Source organism: Melanaphis sacchari, unplaced genomic scaffold (genome assembly GCF_002803265.2).
Source record: "Melanaphis sacchari strain LSU unplaced genomic scaffold, SCAv2.0 Contig26_pilon_pilon, whole genome shotgun sequence".
Lineage (NCBI taxonomy): Eukaryota > Metazoa > Arthropoda > Insecta > Hemiptera > Aphididae > Melanaphis > Melanaphis sacchari.
In genome coordinates, this window is record NW_020271143.1 from 2153496 (window position 1) to 2172637 (window position 19142).

Sequence of the window (19142 nt, forward strand, 5' to 3'; positions counted from 1 at the left end):
TAGCCAGGATTAAAATCAAATATAATATATAATTTGTTATTAAGATGGGCTTACATAATATACAATTTCAAATTTGTTATTAAGATCAACTGTCAAAATTATGACACTATATCTAGCCGATCAAAAATTGTGGGCGGCACAGCGCAGTTGAAAGGATTTGCACTTCCAACGACTATATTTCTCTATTTGACGGAAATCGCCTGCTCTTCCATCCGTTATCCACTATCCTACATGACTGACAGAGAGGTAGATAGGCATTCGTCATTTATCATTATGTGATTAAATTTCGAAACAAAAAAAAACGTATAATATATTATTATTATGTTGTAGTATCTTAGTGGTGAAATATCAGGTGAGTTAAAAGCTATGAGCGAATAGTGACTTAAACATAAGATATGCACGTGGTAATTAAAAATTTTACAATGTATAATGAAGTTATGAAGCTCTTCAGTAACAATAAAATTGATGTAGATTTTGTAAAAACGGCGAGTTTTTTTTCGTAATTCTAACATTTAAAACTTTAAAAATGTTAATGGATTTAAAACTATTTTTTTTAATTATATTACTAATTATTTTTTATACTATTAAGACTATCGAAACAGGATATTTGGAATATTAGCCATTTATTATTTATAATGGAATATTTATGTGAAAAAATTAATGACCGTTAATGTTAAAAAACTAAAATCACTTAAAATTCTAAACTATTTCAAATACACTTTAAAACTGACCACTAAACCTACTGATTTACTAATGAAAACTGTTGAAAGTACTTTTAGCGTCCAACTTAAATGTTGTTAAATAATTTTTATTCATACTGTATTTACCATCTCTGGTATAATATATTTCCAAATACATTTTGAATGGCATTTTATAGTCTGAAATAAAATATTATAAAACTTGGTTATTCATACTTCAATAGTTAAATCTATTTTACTTTAGAAAACAATCAAAAATGTATTCTACATATATATACGTACATACTATTAATTATCTTTTTTTTTTACGCTATAATGTTAAATAGCTATAAATATTAAATTTTATAGTTTTTAAATTTAAAAAATAATTTATAGTGTATAATATAAGCATTTTAAATTTTTTACTTATTACTTACAGTAACCTTTTTGGAGCGATGATCTATTATTTTCTACAAGATTCCAAGTACAGATACATTTTATTGATAAGTAAGAATATTATACATAATCTGAAATGGGCACCTTAAAAAGATTCATATAGGTATCATTTATCCCATTTAGTATGATAAATTTTAATTTATTTTGTATTTAAATATTTGTAAGCTTAACTTTATAATGTTAAGCTATATTATGATTTATGACGTATAGTTTTGGCAAGATTTAAGTAAGTTAATGCGGTCTAATTTTAAATCTAAAAAAATTAATTGAATTTAACAGAAGTAGTATTATTAATATGAAGCATTTCGTCAAAATTTATTTTTTTTTTTAAACTCTGAGCGGAGCGATTATGAATGTATTGATTTATAATGATGATTTTTTTTTGTTTTTATACATATTTGACAAAAAAAAAAAAAAAAAAAATGCTTTTATCTTTAAATGTTTTCTGATAGTAAATTGGATCAAATTTTTATCTTTTGTGAAGTAAAAATTAAAAATTAAATATTTTCCAAAATAATCGAGAAAAATATTTAAAAAACGTGAACATTTACGTAAGAATAATTTTTGATAAAATTAATTATGCATTAAAAATAAAAAAACAAAAAATGCCAACGGCACGTAGTGTTCCCAAGCGGTCACCCATCCAAGTACTAACTACGCCCGACGTTGCTTAACTTCAGTGATCGGACGAGAACTGGTGTATTCAACGTGGTATGGTCGTTGGCGACAACCGTGAGTAATTAGACTACACATAATGAAAATATATTATGTGTTAAATTTATTTAATAATATAAATAAAATTTTAAAAAAGGATGCACGATTAAAAATAATTCACGAATAGATTGTAATATTATATCATTTTTAAATAAAAAGTAACCTAGTATTTTTTACTTTGTACATACACAATACAGTTTATTTACACATTTTTGATTTCTTAATATTACAGAAATATTTTTATTATTATTAAAATTTATAAATAGGTAACTATAATATTATTTTTTATCATTTTTACCTTACTATTGTTTGCATACTGTAGAGACACATAGTGTGTGGACGTGGGTATTTGAATTAATTTGACTATTTTTATTTTTATTTTCTTTATTTAAAAAAAAAAAATAAATGATCGTCTCCTAAAATTGAAAATTTCCACCTACATTTCTGAGGATAAACGGTATTTTCGTGTTGAAAACCAATAAATAATAGCGTATCTAATTATCTTTTCAGTAGAAATACGATTGCGAACAGATATTACCGTCGATACCTTTTGACTAATACGACTGAAAACGCTTTGTACTTATAATTTCATGCAACGTTGCCAAATATATTGTAGTTTAAAAGTCTAAAATATGTTGAGTTTAATTTTTACAATATTGTTTGGAAATTTTAAAAACAAGACAATTGCATAGCAAATACTGTTAAAATAAATTTTCACTAAGACTAATAAAATATTTTACGTTTATGAGAAATCAAAATCGTGGGATTAGAATATAACTCATTGTTTTTATCTATATTATTATGTAGGTAATCTTTAATTTTTGTATAACTTTATGTAATCATTTATACGTGAGTTTTGAAATGAATTTTTAAATTTTAATATGAAATATAACGCAATTTTTTTTTATTTATATTTTTCAATTTTCTTTTACGTAATTTTGTAAATTTTTTCATGAGTTAATTACTAAATAAAAATATCAAAATATGAAATACATACATGCAAGTCATGCAACTTAGAAATGGCTACGTTTTAACAGGATTTCGTTTGGAATAATAATGTTTTTTGAGGTTGGCAGTTATTTTATTGTTCCATTTCGAGCGTTCTCAATCGTACACAAAAAAAAGTTAAAACGTTCTTAATCGCATTATAACTATTTTTCATCGTTGAATAGCTGCATGTTCCCCTTCGTGTTTTTTTCCTTTTTCAAACCATATGGGGTGTATAAAAAAAAAAGTTGGTTTATTTCAGTCCAATAAAATGTAGAGCCGGGTTTAAATTATTGTATTTAATGTTTATAAAATATACAACTATTGTGAAATTATTTAAAAATATGTACCTAACTTACTTTAATTTTTACTCAAATATGTGAATATATTTAAATAAACTGGAACCCAAGTATTACGAAACGTTGATAAACCGCTGTTAGTGAGTTGTGTTTCGATGAAAAAAGAAATAAACGAGTTAAGTCCCGATGGAAAAAAATGTTTAGGTACACAAATTCTGTGCTCTTAACAATTACAACGCAATGTGTATATACATTTTACTACTTATAATGTTTAATTACTGTGAGGAGATAGTAAAGTGTACGTAACCAAACTAAAACGATTGTACTAATTTATCTTGATTATTGACTTTTAAGATAATGAATACTAAATGTATACTAATATATAATATTATAACGTAACAATTCCAATTATACTTATAAATTTCCCATAAGAATAGATATTAAAAACAGCCGCTGACGAAAAATTTAAGAAATCAGTTTATTAATATTTCATATTATCGAAGACAATGCATGAATAAAATGTATTTCTATATTCTAACTCAAAATTTAAATGCACAAAAAAATAGAGACATTTATATAATAGAATTTATATAAATAGTTTCATTTACATTTTTTCCTAATACTTAATTATTTATACTTTTAATAAATATAAATTTTAAATATGACTATATTTCTATATGACGTTTTATTTCAATATTTTATTTTTATGTTGATTTTTGTATATCATATATGTATATGTAATATGTATATCAGTAACATATATTATTATTTGAAAATATATACTTTTATTATTATTAATATTGCTAACGAAAACATAATTTATAATTTTTAGTTTTGTTTTATTTTAAATTATTATGTATACTTATATAATATTTGTTATAATTCAAAAATTAATACTAATGATACACTTGATTTAATATTTAACTAACAAAATTCAAAAACATTAAGAGTCAATTTTCATTAAATATTCCATTTTTCTTTATTTTCATTTTTTTTATTATTTCTGTTTTGTATTAAATATTTGTAAGACTCGCAACTATAGTAGCAACACTATCAATATAACGAGTGAAGGCTATTCGCGATTAATTCCGGTGGAGAATTTTGATCCAAAACACATCGATAAAAGTAAACACTAATTATATATAAATTACATTTTAATTGTACCAACCATTAGTCAGGATTAATAATCAACATTCCATTAGTATTTTTACTATACCAAGACATTGATAGTTTTAAAATGTTTTAAATGTAATTTAATTAGGAAATTATTTCGTAGAATTTCGAGTGGACAAAACTATAATAAAATTAGCAAATGATATTCAAGTTGATTTATTTAATTGGCAGATATGAATAGGCCGAGCGTCTGATAAAATTTTAATACTTTGAATAGACGCTTTCAAATTTTTGCAATGAAAAAGATAAAATCACAATTATTCTTCTATAGAGATCAACTTAGGTCTTTTTCGAAATTTTAATTTCAGTCAATAATATAATCGATAAAAATGTGTTTATTTTTAAACCTATCGTGGTTATGTTTAAAATTTTATTTTATTTTTCTTAAGATGTTAAACTTCGACGAGAATTAAAAGTGGTCCAGTCAAAGCTTCAAAATGTTGTCACTGCAAAAGTATTTTTCAAGACGATAAATACATGAATATATAAATAAAACCAAAAAATACAAAAATAATATGTTATCGCATTCGTACCTATCATATTGTTGCGTTAACGTTCATTTGGTTTTTACGCCTAGAAACGTCATGACTATACAATAAGTTGCCTATACATTGCTCCTCGAAAATATGACTGACGGACACGACCTCGACAATACCGTACATGATGCAATATTACTGTACAATAGTATGATCAACGATAATGGGTAATATTTTGGGGACAGTGGAGTGGTAGTCCGTTAGAATTGGTCAGCGTGCATGACGCAAGGACACGAGAGGAAAGAAATACATACAAAAATGCGTATCATCCGAACGTTTATTCATACGAAAACAGTAGTCATATTGTTTTACAGAAAAAACGAACGATACGTCGCGACAACTGTAGTCGTGCCTAAATTCTAGTGAACCGAAAAATACATCAGCCGTAAAAAAATAAGAAATAATAATAATAATAATAATAATAATAATTATAATTATATTAATAATAAACTTAGACGTATAATATATGCACGTACGACAGTATAAATATAGTACTATAGACATATGAGGGGGGGGGGGGACGATGACGATGAACAGCGGTTATCGGTTGAAGGGCGGGACGGGACAGAGCGAGACGGGGCGAGATGCGCGTCGCGTGTCGCGTGTTCGAGTGCGACCGAGTCCCGTGAGACCATTTTTTACGCGTGTCGTCGGAGACTTTAACGACACTCGAGACGCGCACAACAGCCGTATAATATCGTCGCGCGTTGCGGATTTGATTTCTGCGCGCCGCCGCCGTCGGCGGTCGTTCGCAGGGAACGCGAATCGCGCGACGTGACAAGAAAACTGGAATGGCATTTGTGTGCGATCACACGCGACGGGAACCTTTGCGACTTGCAGCCGACGGTCGACGCGAACCCTGCGCCAGACGTCTCACTAATCGAACGACGTTTGACCGAGGTGCAGAGACGAGACGCGCTCGCGGCGTCGATCCGCGTTGCGCGATCTTAACTTCGGCTTGGACCGGCGCCCGGCGCCCTCCGTCGCGGACGCTCCCGAATCGAATTTACGATAGACCAGCGCCCCCCGTCCAACGAATCAAAATATTTATAATTTAATATGTTTATATATAACGCCATAGGTCGCGGCGCATCGACGTCCTGCCGCCGCTCGTCCTGCCGTTTGTTTGCTATTCTGTTTGCGTATCGGTGAGCTTGTGTGTGTGTGTGTGTGTGTGTGTGTGTGTGTGTTGGGTTGATCGCGAGTGATGGGGTGAGGGTAAGGGTAAGGGGGAAGGAGGTGACGATTAGAGTTGGAGTCCCGGGTTGGTGGCGGCCACGTAGTTGAGCAGCTCGTCGCTGTCCTCGCACACGAAAGGCTTCTCGTGATAGCAACCGATGTCGTGCCACGCGATGCCGTCGCCGTACACGTTGTTCAGCACGCTCAGGCACGACTCCACCGTGCCGTTGATGTCGAACTCGGCGTTGTCCGGTTGCGGAGTCTTCTTGTGGCCGCTCTTGCTCCACGGGCTGTACGTCCAGCCGGTCGGCGTCTGGTTGGTGGCCGGTATCTTGCCCCGGGTGGCCGACCAGAACCATCCGTTCACGTTCTTCGGCTCCAGGTCCGACCGGTTCTCGCAGCCCTTGAAGTCGCACAGCCGCCCGCTGGTCCAGATGTACGGCGCGTCGTCTGCGAATAACATCGATCGCGATTAATAATGAGTACGTAAAATCGGAATGATTATTATACAGTAGGTATACCCCAAAACATCGGTGGCGTGCATAACGCGCGTTACCCTATACCGCGTTCGACCGCAATCGACGCGGTGTACCTCAAACGCGGTTTTAATGAAGCTATCGGTTAATTGAACCGGTCTGAACCGATAAATCGATCGATTTTTTTTTTACGCTTCCGCCCGCGCGTTGGTTATCGCGTCGTTGACGTTATCGTTCATTACTGCTGTACCTAATATTGTGCTAACACCGACCTCGCATCGTCGTCATTATGATTATTATTATTATTATTGTTGTTGTTGTTGTTATGACTACTGCGGAGACGGGGTCGAAGGCGTTGGTATAAACCAATCTGCGAGCGAGCAAAAATCAACCGTTAATGGCACTTGCAACCATCGGGTCGTCAGATATTTTGGCTCCTGAGGTCCGAAAATATAACGCCCAAGTCCAAATATTTCGCCGAGTCGGTCCCGATTGTTGTTACTGTAATACTGTCACGAATTTCAAGTAGGATTGCGAGTGCAGTAATACGAAGCTCCGCGATTGATTGGTGTGATTATCTTTCACGAGTTTGACTCGTGCCTATACATATTAATACGTTTTAACGGCGGGTCATGGATTTACTAATATAGAAGCACTTGTGAAGATCGAAATCTTTTTTATAGTCGCTATTATGAAATCAAAAACTTTGAGAAAGCTTTACTGTCTAAACAGTGCACTGGGGTTAAGGTCTATGACACATGGTAAGTATATATTTTGATTTCGCATGAAGTAAATTACCGACGGACTGACTTATGATTTCTTTCCGTTAGATTAATTGCGCATAACGTTGTGTGTACATTTAAAATAGATTTTAATGTTTAATTTGTTGACCTTAAAACAGAATTTCTATAATTTTCTATTGATTATGTTTTTAGTAACCGTTTAGGCCATGGCTAAATATTTAGGGATAATCATATAAGACACGTTATTATAGATAACAGTATTAAATGTGAATATGTTAAACATTAAACTAATGTTTTTGAGAAAAGATTTTGTAAAATTCAAATATTTCATCAGAATACTAGCTATTTTATTCGATTGAATAAAAGCGAAAAAAGTTTTATTTTGTATCGTCGATTTTTATTTTTATTAGTTAAGTATAATAATATTAAGGTCGTATAAAATTAACGAGCATATCATACTTCTAGAAAAGAACGATTAGGTTAGGTTTTTTTTTAAATTTTTATCAATAATATAATGTAATAAATAAATTGGCGAAATACACAATTTATTATAAACAAAATAAAGATAATGGAGGTTACCGAGTGATAGGACCATATAATTTATTAATATGACTTGAAAACAAAATCTTTAAACTTTTAATATAAGGTATTGTTTTTAATTAAATTTACATGGTACATTTAAAATAATAATACAATATACATTAAAACAATACAAAGTAGTTCAAACATATTATTATGTTTACTTTTTTATACGATATATAACTCTATCCACCAAGTTCGTAATGAGACTTTTATAATATGAAATACACGTATTTTTTATAATTTTCTGAATTAAATGAATAAAATTTTAGTAATTTATGTTTGGATTAAATATGTGATTAGATTCTGTCAAAACGATTATTGTATATTTTAAATACATAAGATATGATTTATTTGTACGTTATATTTTAATTATTTATTTATTCATCATTATTCTTTGGTGTAAATTTTTTTATTTTTTTTAATGAAAACCATTAGATAAAAAGTGAAAAAATAACAAGAATATGCGTATCGATTTGTGAAAAACATATATTTCAATCGATAAGGACTCAAACCCTATGAACAGTGCAGCTCGATATTACAATATATTATTATAACATAAAAAACTACACTTTATTTTATATCTATATTATGAATAGTATTAAAAAATTACAATACGTATAATTATCTATTTTGTATAATTTTTCTTAGAGGATTTTTCATGAACTAAATGTTTGCCGTTAATCTTTGAAATATTTCGAAAATTAACAAAAAATGTATTTAAAGTTATAAGGTATGAAAAATTAAATCGTTTTAGTATCAACTATTTAATTATTATTTAATTTAACTATTTCTATTTAATCAAGTTTTTTGATGCATCTACCTATTATATAAAAGGATAAGGAGAAACTGATTAAATTTAGATAGTTAAAATGTTTCTAAAACTGTTGTACTGTATAATACGAAATGTAATTAGGACTGTTGGTTGAACACAAATAAAATTTCACATTAGATAGTTCATAACGGAAACACGTGCCATGAAATATGATATTATTATAAGTGAGTGAAACTATTTAGACAATAATAACCAATATGTTAGGTATATTATATATATTTGATAATAGCACAAGATCTTTATAATAGTAAAATTAAATAATAATTGTGTTTTCTTTCCAACAGGACGGAAGACTAATAGTTCTACGAACAAAGAATCGAATTATATACAAAAACTAAATTATATTTAATTTATTTACGCATTAACCGTTGAATAAAATCGGCACCTCGCTCTGCTTTTTTCCGACAGTCTCAATTTATTAATATACCTATTACATATATATGTATATAATAGGCGTATCTAACTATAAAATCATTATTAGTCATTTCGAATAGAAACGTATTATTACTCTTTTATTAAACCTTTATTCAATTTATTTACTTTCAGTTACCTATAGTGAAGCTATGAAGGTCATTGGAAAACTTCAAAACATAGATATTATAACGATATTTAATGCATGTTACACATCTACTAAACACATCACTGAAAACACTATTCTTCTTCTATCAAAAATAGCTAGTGAATTAAATTACACTAATCAGTGGCAACGCGTTAAATTGTTCTCACGAAATTACAACAATTTGGCAATAAGATGAACAAGCGCAATAAAGTATCCCTAACCTATATTTAAATAATATTAATAATTATTTTTAAATGATTTTGAGCTAGGTCGGGTTGGATTTGTTTGAAACAAAATTCTGATCTAGTTAGAATATCAATGGCTGATCACTGAGCAGCCTTGAAAAATAAAACAATGGTCATAAAATAGGTTAGGTTTTTGCAATAGACATAGATAAAGACATGATATCAAACAACAACTTCAAATATACAGTTGGATTGTTGAATTCGACCAGTGAGAATATGTTATGAAAGTAACGCCCTTGTCTTAAATGTTTAAATTCATTAATCAACTCTCGTAAAACAACGCTTCACAGTCATTATATTTAATATTATTATGTATTTTTTTTTCGAAACTTTGATAGAGTTTACTTACCAAAGTACCAAATACCAAGTGTATTATATAAAAAAAGTAATTACTCAACATGACTTTAAAATATGAAAATTAATAATCCGAATTTGCGAGTTGATAAAAAATATACCTACGCGCTAAATAAGTAAATCCCAATGATATAATATTATATAATCGTCCCGTGTTCTTTCATCAAATTTATCTATAATCCATGCTAAGTATAAAATTATAATTATGAATTATAAAGTTGTAGCATCTCGTCACAAACCACATCGATGATAATATTAATGAACAATCATCGCTTTTCTTATTGCAGGTAATACTATTCGAAACACTTACTTTGTTGGATAAGTCGGAAGATGAGATTGTTTTCTTCTTGAGTTTCAATCGACACGAGGTCCATGCAGTATTCTCGGCAGATATTTCTTGCTTCTAACCAATCTACTTTCGATGTCTTGTACTGTTGTGTGTGTCCACTGTAGAAGTAATTACGTCCTTTGTACGTGAATTCTTTCGGTCCTAGAAATAAAAAATAGCAATGTAAAAAATATGATTATCTTTTTATTTTATAAATAAAGAATTGTTGTTGATAAACTTTTTTTTATTTTTTAGTTCAGACACTTGGTGCAGATTTGGTAATATTTAAATATATTCAGTCAAATCTAAATCGATTTAAATAAGATTATTTAAATTTTATAAAAAAAAAAAAAAAATATATTTATAATTATAATAAATTTGTAATAAAATAAATATTAAACTAAAGTACCCGTTCATAAACAATCACATTCATACTAAATAATAGTTGCAGTGACGTATTACATGAATTGTATTATATTGATTTATAATGTATAAATGCATAAATGATAATAAAATATAAAACAAAATTGAAATCGTTTAGATTTTAATAAACAAAATTGCTGATATTTCTTTAGATATATTTAATAACACTTTGAAAAACGATGGCGATTCGTTTATTTAAACCTGCCTTAACATGGTAACATGTAAATACAATAAAAGAATAAAAAAAAAAAAATAATGAAATTCAACAAAAAAAAAAAAAAAAAAAAACAATTATTCTAAATGCGTACGTATGATTGAATTTATACTGCACGGGATGTATGTCATCTCATAATTTTATTGTTATCAAATAATCGAAATATAGTAGGTACCATCGCCTAGGTTCTATTTCCGGACCAATATTTTTCGATCATCGTATAGTTTTTCAGTTCAAAAATCTTCAAATCTACGCAGTTTTATTATATTTTTTTCCAATGTGTGTATATTGATGGGAAACGGACGCACGGACACGTCGCTTGCACATTATTTTGTCGTTTTTCATCGCGAAAAAATCCTCGCTGCTCTCTACGCAGCTAAAATCGCCAATATACACCGCTGGTCGCCGTTGGTAACGCAAAAAATATTTCCGCGTAACCATTATTTTTTTTTTTTTTTTTACCCGTCGGCGCCGTTCGCGAGAAATGGGCAACATTCAGGTAACGCCGACAGAACCGTCGTTGTCGGACAACGACAGCAACGCAGACAACGATTCGAACGCGTCCACCTCGTCGTCCACCGCCAAAACCGTAACGCCGTCTGCGCGCGCGACGACGACGACGACGACGACGACGACAGCGGCGGCAGCGGCGACGACGACCGACCGGACGGCGGAAACCGACGACGAATCGTTCAAACCGGGCGGCGAATCGACGGCGGCGGACGAAAGCGGCGGCGGTGGCGGCGGTGGCCGCGAAAGGCCGTCGCCAGGCGGAACAGAACACGGCCACGAACGGAGAGGGCCGCGGCGACACCCGAGCAGCCGCCGTGGACGGTCGTGTTCGACGACACCGCGGAAACGGCGGCGGTCGCCGGAAGTCGGGCGCGGCTGGGCCGACCACAGCGGTCCGAAACCGGTCGCGGTCGCACCGTATCGGCCGCGCCGGAACAACCCGGCGGACCGCAGCGGCTGTCGCCGTCCGCCGGCAGCCCGGACGAGCCTGTCGTCGTGGATCGTGGCCGCGTCGCGGCCCTGACGAGCTGGTGGTCGCGGTCTGCGGACGAGCAGCCGCGCCGAGGAACGTCTGTGGAACGGCATGTGGCGGCCAACTGCCGCAGCCCACCCTCGCAGGACCATCACGAGGACGACGGCCGGCCAGAGGGGACAGGAGGATTCAATGACGGGCGCCGTTACGAACGATTTTTCGGTACCGCTCAGAAAAGCCATGGTTGTACCGGTTGTGAAAAAAATGGCTCGCAAAGGGTCTGTATGTAATACAACGCGTAAACGCGGCATAAAACAAGTCTGAACAACACCGACTTACTTTTTTTTAAGTAAAATATATGAATATTTTTTATAGACGTGCGACTATAAATATTAAACACATATAAATAAATTATGATTATTTTTAATTCACTTTCATTATTGACTCTGCGATTAATTGTCTTTTGAGAAACGAAATAAACTATTATACGTTTTTCGAACGCCATCGATGTACGATAGATGTTTTAGATTAGTGTAACATAATAGTCGTTCGGTTTTTAAATACCTAACGCGTGTATGATTTTCCACACCAAACAATTTGCGACTGGATCGGACGTCATTATCGCTAACTTATATTGTGATATTATTACTGTGTATTGTGCAATGTTACTATTCGGCTGACTTACTTTGACTACATTTCTGAGGGACAGGCAAGCTGAGGAAACGACCAGGCTTCTGTGTAACGGGGTTGTTGGTTTTCACTTCATTGATTGCCGCCAAGCAGCTTGTCACTGTCAGCGCTAAGGCGAAAACTCCAAAAGATACAGTTCCAGTCATCTGTGATAAAAGAAAAAAAAACGTTTAGAACCGGAAATAACGTAACAAGTGTACATATGAGAGTACAATTGAAACTACCTCAGTACCTCACCCCCAAAAATTCCATAAAACTATTATTATTATTTTTTTTTTTTTTAGATTAACTAGGCGCACAAAAAATTAATTTAACAGCATAATTATTATTAAACATCTTACTATAGAATGTTAAATTTTAGAACTACTTGTGTTCATGTATTGTGTTCTTCCTATTATCCGTATATTATATATGGTATAAATGTGTAAATGGAAATCTTTGTCAAACATGTACTTATCCGATTATCTGATTATTTTGATTTTTTTTTTCTTTTTTTTAATTAAAAAGTACATTGTGGAGCAGATTTTAAGCCAGCTATTTCTGATTTTATAAGTTAATGAAAAATTGAGTTATTAATTTTTTTAAGTTATAGGCAAATACGCACGTAAAGATATTTGTTTTTTTTTCATCTGTGTTACCAATATTATTAGTTATTAATAGAAATTAATATTTTAATGAATAGTTGGTTTAGTATAACATTATACATTTTTTTCGTCGTTTTTGGTTAATACTACTGAAACTTTATAAGTTGTTAGTTTTTGGTCCATAATTTTATTATAGTCAATAACAAAAAAAAATGCTGCTATTAAATGGCCAAAAAAAGCAACGTTTGGCGAAACAGCTATGCAAATTTAATATGTTGGAATATTATATATACACCAAATCAGAAAACCAAAAATATTATTTATCCACACAATATGTAACACGAAATGTTAGCATCAAGCAACCACACTTAACAACAATGCAATTTATACGAGCAATGGAGTGCACGTTTAATTCGTGTTTAACATAATCAACAGTGATTTATTAAATTTATTTACCACGAATAACGAATAACTATAACGAATCATTTAACAAAATATAGAAAGATAAAATATGTTCAAAGAAAAAATTATTCGGTGAGATGAATTACGATACAATGTCATCTTACACAATTTCATCATGAAACGTTAATTTCATATCATGTGTAAATAGTAAATACATAATGTTATTTTTTAATATGAGAGTCAAATAATTATACAGTCGAACATTGCAATCACCGTAGTCTGAAATCATGCGTAATGATGTAGAAAAATTATAACAAATAATGAGTATGTTTCAGATAAAAATTTAAAACTTATTTGTTTAATTTTTTCTTTTTTTCTGAAAGCAATTCGAAAATGAAATAGTTACCTACACACTCCTCTGTTCAATAAAATAATCTTCGTCATGGTTATACCTCCCATACGATAATCGTATTACCGGACCCGAGCAAAGGACGTACAAATGTGTACAATTATTTTTGCAACGTGGCTACGGCGTTCGTTTAATTCTCGACTTTAAGACGGCCAAATTGTAGTACGTTTGCACAACAATCGTCATATATTATTTTATTATTATACGATATCGCACAGCCGCCGCACGGACCGCCGTGCGCAGTTATACGATGACGCGCGCGCGGTGTATGCGGTTCGAACCACCGACCGGCGTAATAACACATAATATTATTATAATGGAGACGTGGAGGGTACGGCGCGACAAAACGACTTTATTTAGTTGCTACCGACCCGAACAAATGGATTTTACTGCAAGTGCACAATGGATTTCGAAACGATTCGGTCCGCTGTAATCGTCGAGGTTTTATTGTGAGATTTTGTATTATTGTCGACACACGCTACTTGACGATCATGATATTATTATATTATTTTTATCGCATTATACACACTATCGGTGCTTTCGTGTGAGCCAGACGAGCGCGCGTCGCACACGCAGGTCGGATGGGTCAAGTCGGATACCTGTAGGCCACCCACCACACAGCTGGAGGTATGCCCACATACCTGTGTAATAATGGTAGTTGTACAACGGTGCACGAGCAACGGTACGACGATCGGAGAGACGCGTCGCCTGCCGGATTTGCCGCCGAGTCGAAAGGCCGTTTTCGCAGCAGCCCGCCGACTCGGGCACCGTTGTGCCTGTATCATTATCATAACGATACCGCGTACCCATCTACCCATCTACCCACCGACCTCTAACCATAACCTGTAACGGCTCCGGCGCGCGGTGTACACGGCGGACGAGACGAAAGCGTATCTCATTAGTAGCCGCGAACACAAGTGCCCGAGGTGTTGCGCAACGCTAGCCGCACATTATTATAATATTATTATCATTATTATTATTATTATTATTATTATTATTATAATGTTATGCATACGGGTAAGGAATAATATTGTGATATCTTCTCGGTTCCCGGTTTGTGTAAACGTGTCTCAGCTTGTATAGACGTTTGTATAGACGCGTGTTACCATTGTTGCCGGCGAAATAAGGATGCCCCCCCCCCGGCCCCCGCCCAATGAGTATATTTATTATAAGTTATTAGTCGCGTCGCCCGAGACGACGAGAAATCTGTACGATCGGATTGGTCGTGGCCGATAAAACCCGCTTGGTTTTTTTTTTTTTTACTAGAACCACCGTTACACAACGCGTGATAATATGAGGCAGTGGGCACGTAGATATCGTACACGAAGCGAGTTCTTTTACCGCGAAACAGACATTTTCTCAACAAATTTATGTTTTTGGAAAAAATCATGTTTTTCGTCGGTATTGTAATTTTTTTAATTTTTTTTTTTTTATTTCAATGCATAACAACCTAATACCGAATCAGGGAATTAATTAGTTGTGACTTATTAGCGTTTAAAGTGCCGATGTGCACAAACGACGTTTTGCAAGTTATACCTCGTGCGTGCCCTTTTATCACCCCACTAGTCCAATCTATATATTCGTCTAAAATATAAATTACCTAACTATAACTTCCGTAAAAAGATTAGGAGCCATGATAATTATTTCTAATGCTATATTATTGTTATATTTTGTTATTATGCCATTACAAACATCACCAAACCTGCGATGAATTTTTATCAAAAACGATCAATCCGTATGTTAGAATTTTGCATTATATTCTTAAAACCGTCAGACGAGGTTCTCAGTATATTTTAAAATGGATTCTTTGATGTATTACATACTTAACACGTACACACTTTTAGTTTGAAATCAATAATCTAAATAAAAAAACTTCCTATACACTCGTATAGCATCCTGCAGAGAGATATCAATTTTGAGATAATGAGATATTTAATGTATTTATCCAACCATTTATGTATTCATAGCTGGTATTTTATTCAAATATATTTTCCTTTTAGTAGGCATACATTTATAATACAATATGAAAGGCGTGATATTTAATTTCTCTACGCATTATACAGTATGTCGGCTGTCGGACTAATACGGTTGTTGTGGGTAATTTGATTAATATTATATTTGTGGTAAGTTGTAACTATCAACTGCGAAATGACAATTATTATTAAAAGTTTCTATAAACGGAAAGTCTTTCGTCATTATACATATTGTATTAAATAACACGCGTAGTATTATTATAATTTGTAATATACTTGTTATATTGTCAGTTTTATGTACCTAGGTACATATTCTTGTTTTGTTACGAATATAATTAATGATAATATTCTTTTATTCCTATTATCTATGTGACTTATGTAATAATAACTGAACATAGTGGATAATTCATAAATCCTTTTCATATAAAATTATGCACCAACTTTATTTTGTATTTAGAATTTCTATAATCGAATAAATAGCTCAAAAAATATTTAGAATATTAAAAAAAAGTGTTCTAGTATAATTGTGTATACTATAATATGTCCGATGACATGATTTTTAAATTTTAGATATTTTTAATGTAGAATTTCATATAATGTCGAAGTTATTAAATTGTAAATGTAGGTAATTAGGTATAATATTAAAAGCAACATTTTAAGTTATGGATTTTCTTTCATGGATACAAAATGTATTGTACCACAAACAAGAATTATTGTTTGTGTTAAAATTATAAAAGTACAAAAAATTAAATAAATACATTTTGAAAACTTATTTGAATAATTTATATTGAATGATGTAATATTATTCACAATATATTCGAATTCAAAAAAAGTATAAAATACACGTAATACTACAAATATCGAGGATTTATATAACATCAAAATCAACTATTCAAATACTCTTTCAACTTGTAGTTCATGTGGGTCACTTTAAACCTACTTGGCTACTTAACGTTTTATGTATTTTACCCAAGTTTTAATAATCATTATAATATTAGTAAAAATATATGATATTATAAAGACGCGCGTAATTTAAAATGAATACTCCTAATGGGGAGAAATTTGATTTTAAATTAAAAATGATAAAACAATGTAGAACACTTAATTTAAATATATTTACATAATCATTTTCTACTAAATAATACACTTAATATTTTTTACCAGTAAGTACCTAATTAAATTTAAGCGTATCAAATCGAAACTGTGAATTGTTATTAATTATGTATCAAATTAATAATATTTACATTTTTAGTATAGACACGTAAATATTATGTTTACTCATCTAACAATATAATTTTATATTAATATACATCATTATACATTTTAATGAATTATTCAATATTATATTTTAATTTACATCTTATATAGGTCCAATTTTTAATTACAAATTTAATATTGTACTCATTCATAAAAACTAGTTAATTTTAATTATACATAAGTATATGTGTTGTATAATTGTATACTTTTTATTTCAAATCGTTATTAAATTAATTGAATTTTAAATATTGTATCATATAATAAAAATTAATTTGAAAATTAACTTTTGAATCTTGAAACAACGATATTATTTTGTATTTTATAATTAACATTTTTAAGAATACGATTTAGTTTCTACTTACTGCTATTTATTAACAAAGATAGCAACAATAATTTTCATCCAGCTAAGATTAAAATATCATTAAGAAAAATTTTTTTATCATTATAAATAATTATATTATAAGTTATTGATAGACGTACACATTATGGGTACTAAAAAAAATTTAATTTAAAAAAAAAATCGTAGCAGATACTACATTTTATTTTTATTTTTTTCTTGTAAACTAAAAATTACTGGAAACTATTATAATTTTTAGTTTCAGTAAAATAAAACATTACGATCACTAATTAAAAATGTATACATTTTATTAGTCAAAGTAATTAATTTTTACGAATATTTAATGCATAAAATGAAATTATAAATAAAACGATCGATATCTAATATTTTGAAGTTAGACGTGCTTACCTATTTTAAACGGTTCGAGTATTTATTTAAGTTTAAAAATAAATTATTACAAAATAATAGAAAATCAATATTATTTTCCATGATATGAATATATTTACCTTTATAATCGGATGATTTGGAAGACGAAACGACTTGCACAGGCAAGAACACTATAGCGACGAAACAGAATCAGCTGGGAATGTCCAAGCGATAGTCAACGTCTTCGCGGAGTTGCAAGTGCTATTTATAGAAGTGGTTGCGGCGGTGACCATTTACTTGCGAGTCCTTCGGCAGTGGGAGTCGGGTAAGTTCACGCATTGTCTGACCTTAAAGCAGATCAAAGTGGTGTATTCTTCGCAACGACCTTGATAACAACACAACACCGTGTCCGAAACTCAATCCTAATCACTTTCACTGTGTACATGATCTATTCGAAAGAAAAATTAAATCACGTGGACCATCGTTGTCCGAATCGTTTTCGCTGCGTGTCCTGCAACTGCATTATTGTAATTCGTAACATTCTGTATGATCTATTATTATTGTCCATACAGGTAACAACAGATATTAAATTGATACATTAATACCATTGAAATTTGAATAATAAATAAACTTTCAAACTAAAATTATATATGATATATATTATACAATGTTCATTATTCGGCGTAAACAAATATTTATGAATACTTTTTAATCTTGAGAGCGTTCATGGGATCAGGAACAGGTTTTATATACAAAAATACGACGCATCAACAAAACATTTCAATGTGAAAAATGACGAGTTTTTTTTTAACTTTACGAAGAAATTTTTGTTTTAAATTTATTTTTGTGATGACGTAAAAAGTCCGGTTTCCAACTATAACATGGTTTTTATTTTATATTTTGATCAAAGATCAGACATCTTAAGCCAGCTATATTTAAATTTTAAATATATAATCATTAATCACTTAGTGCTTTATCTTATGTCCTAGGCTTCTAGAATTGTCAAACCGTTAAAAATATTTTGTGTTGTATACTTACATCATATTAGTAATAGCAATAACAAAATTTCATTCCATAGTGATTAATAATACCTAATTATAATACTATTCAATAATAATTTTATTCGAATGTTGGTTTTTTTAGTTGAATGCTTTATTGCTTTGGCTATTACCAGGGAAATGTTGAAAGTATTAGCTTTCAATTTCTTTATAACATCATCGAATTAATTTTATATCATTGTTTTCTATTGTAGACGGTAAAATATAATAAAATTATACATATAGTTTCTCTTTTTTGTCGTTCACTCATCAGTGGATCGGCCTATAAACATTTAATACTATTCAATAAAAAGACACCGATACC

General features: G+C 31.3%; 1 protein-coding gene and 1 non-coding gene across 2 annotated transcripts; both read right to left on the minus strand.

Annotated features, from left to right (window-relative positions):
• Nucleotides 1–1739: 1739 nt before the first annotated feature.
• Nucleotides 1740–1858, minus strand: LOC112595366. Its single transcript, XR_003114707.1, has one exon. It is a non-coding gene; the product is annotated as a 5S ribosomal RNA (ribosomal RNA).
• Nucleotides 1859–5101: 3243 nt separating this feature from the next.
• LOC112595348 lies at nucleotides 5102–18029 on the minus strand. The gene is made up of 4 exons (XM_025340504.1): nucleotides 17921–18029; nucleotides 12448–12598; nucleotides 10123–10302; nucleotides 5102–6471 (listed from the first exon to the last, which is right to left on the minus strand). The coding sequence occupies exons 2-4, from the start codon at nucleotides 12596–12598 to the stop codon at nucleotides 6089–6091; spliced, it is 714 nt and encodes a 237-aa protein (XP_025196289.1). The 5' UTR covers nucleotides 17921–18029; the 3' UTR covers nucleotides 5102–6088.
• Between the last annotated feature and the right edge of the window lie 1113 nt (nucleotides 18030–19142).

Bases quoted from the DNA above. Each gene is read 5' to 3' on its own strand.
- LOC112595348 (XM_025340504.1), bottom strand. From the start codon at position 12,598: ATGACTGGAACTGTATCTTTTGGAGTTTTCGCCTTAGCGCTGACAGTG. The intron at 10,303-12,447 runs GTAAGTCAGCCG...TTTTATTTCTAG, and splicing joins CCCTCAGAAATGTAGTCAAA to GACCGAAAGAATTCACGTAC. The intron at 6,472-10,122 runs GTAAGTGTTTCG...TGTTATTCGCAG, and splicing joins CTTCCGACTTATCCAACAAA to ACGACGCGCCGTACATCTGG.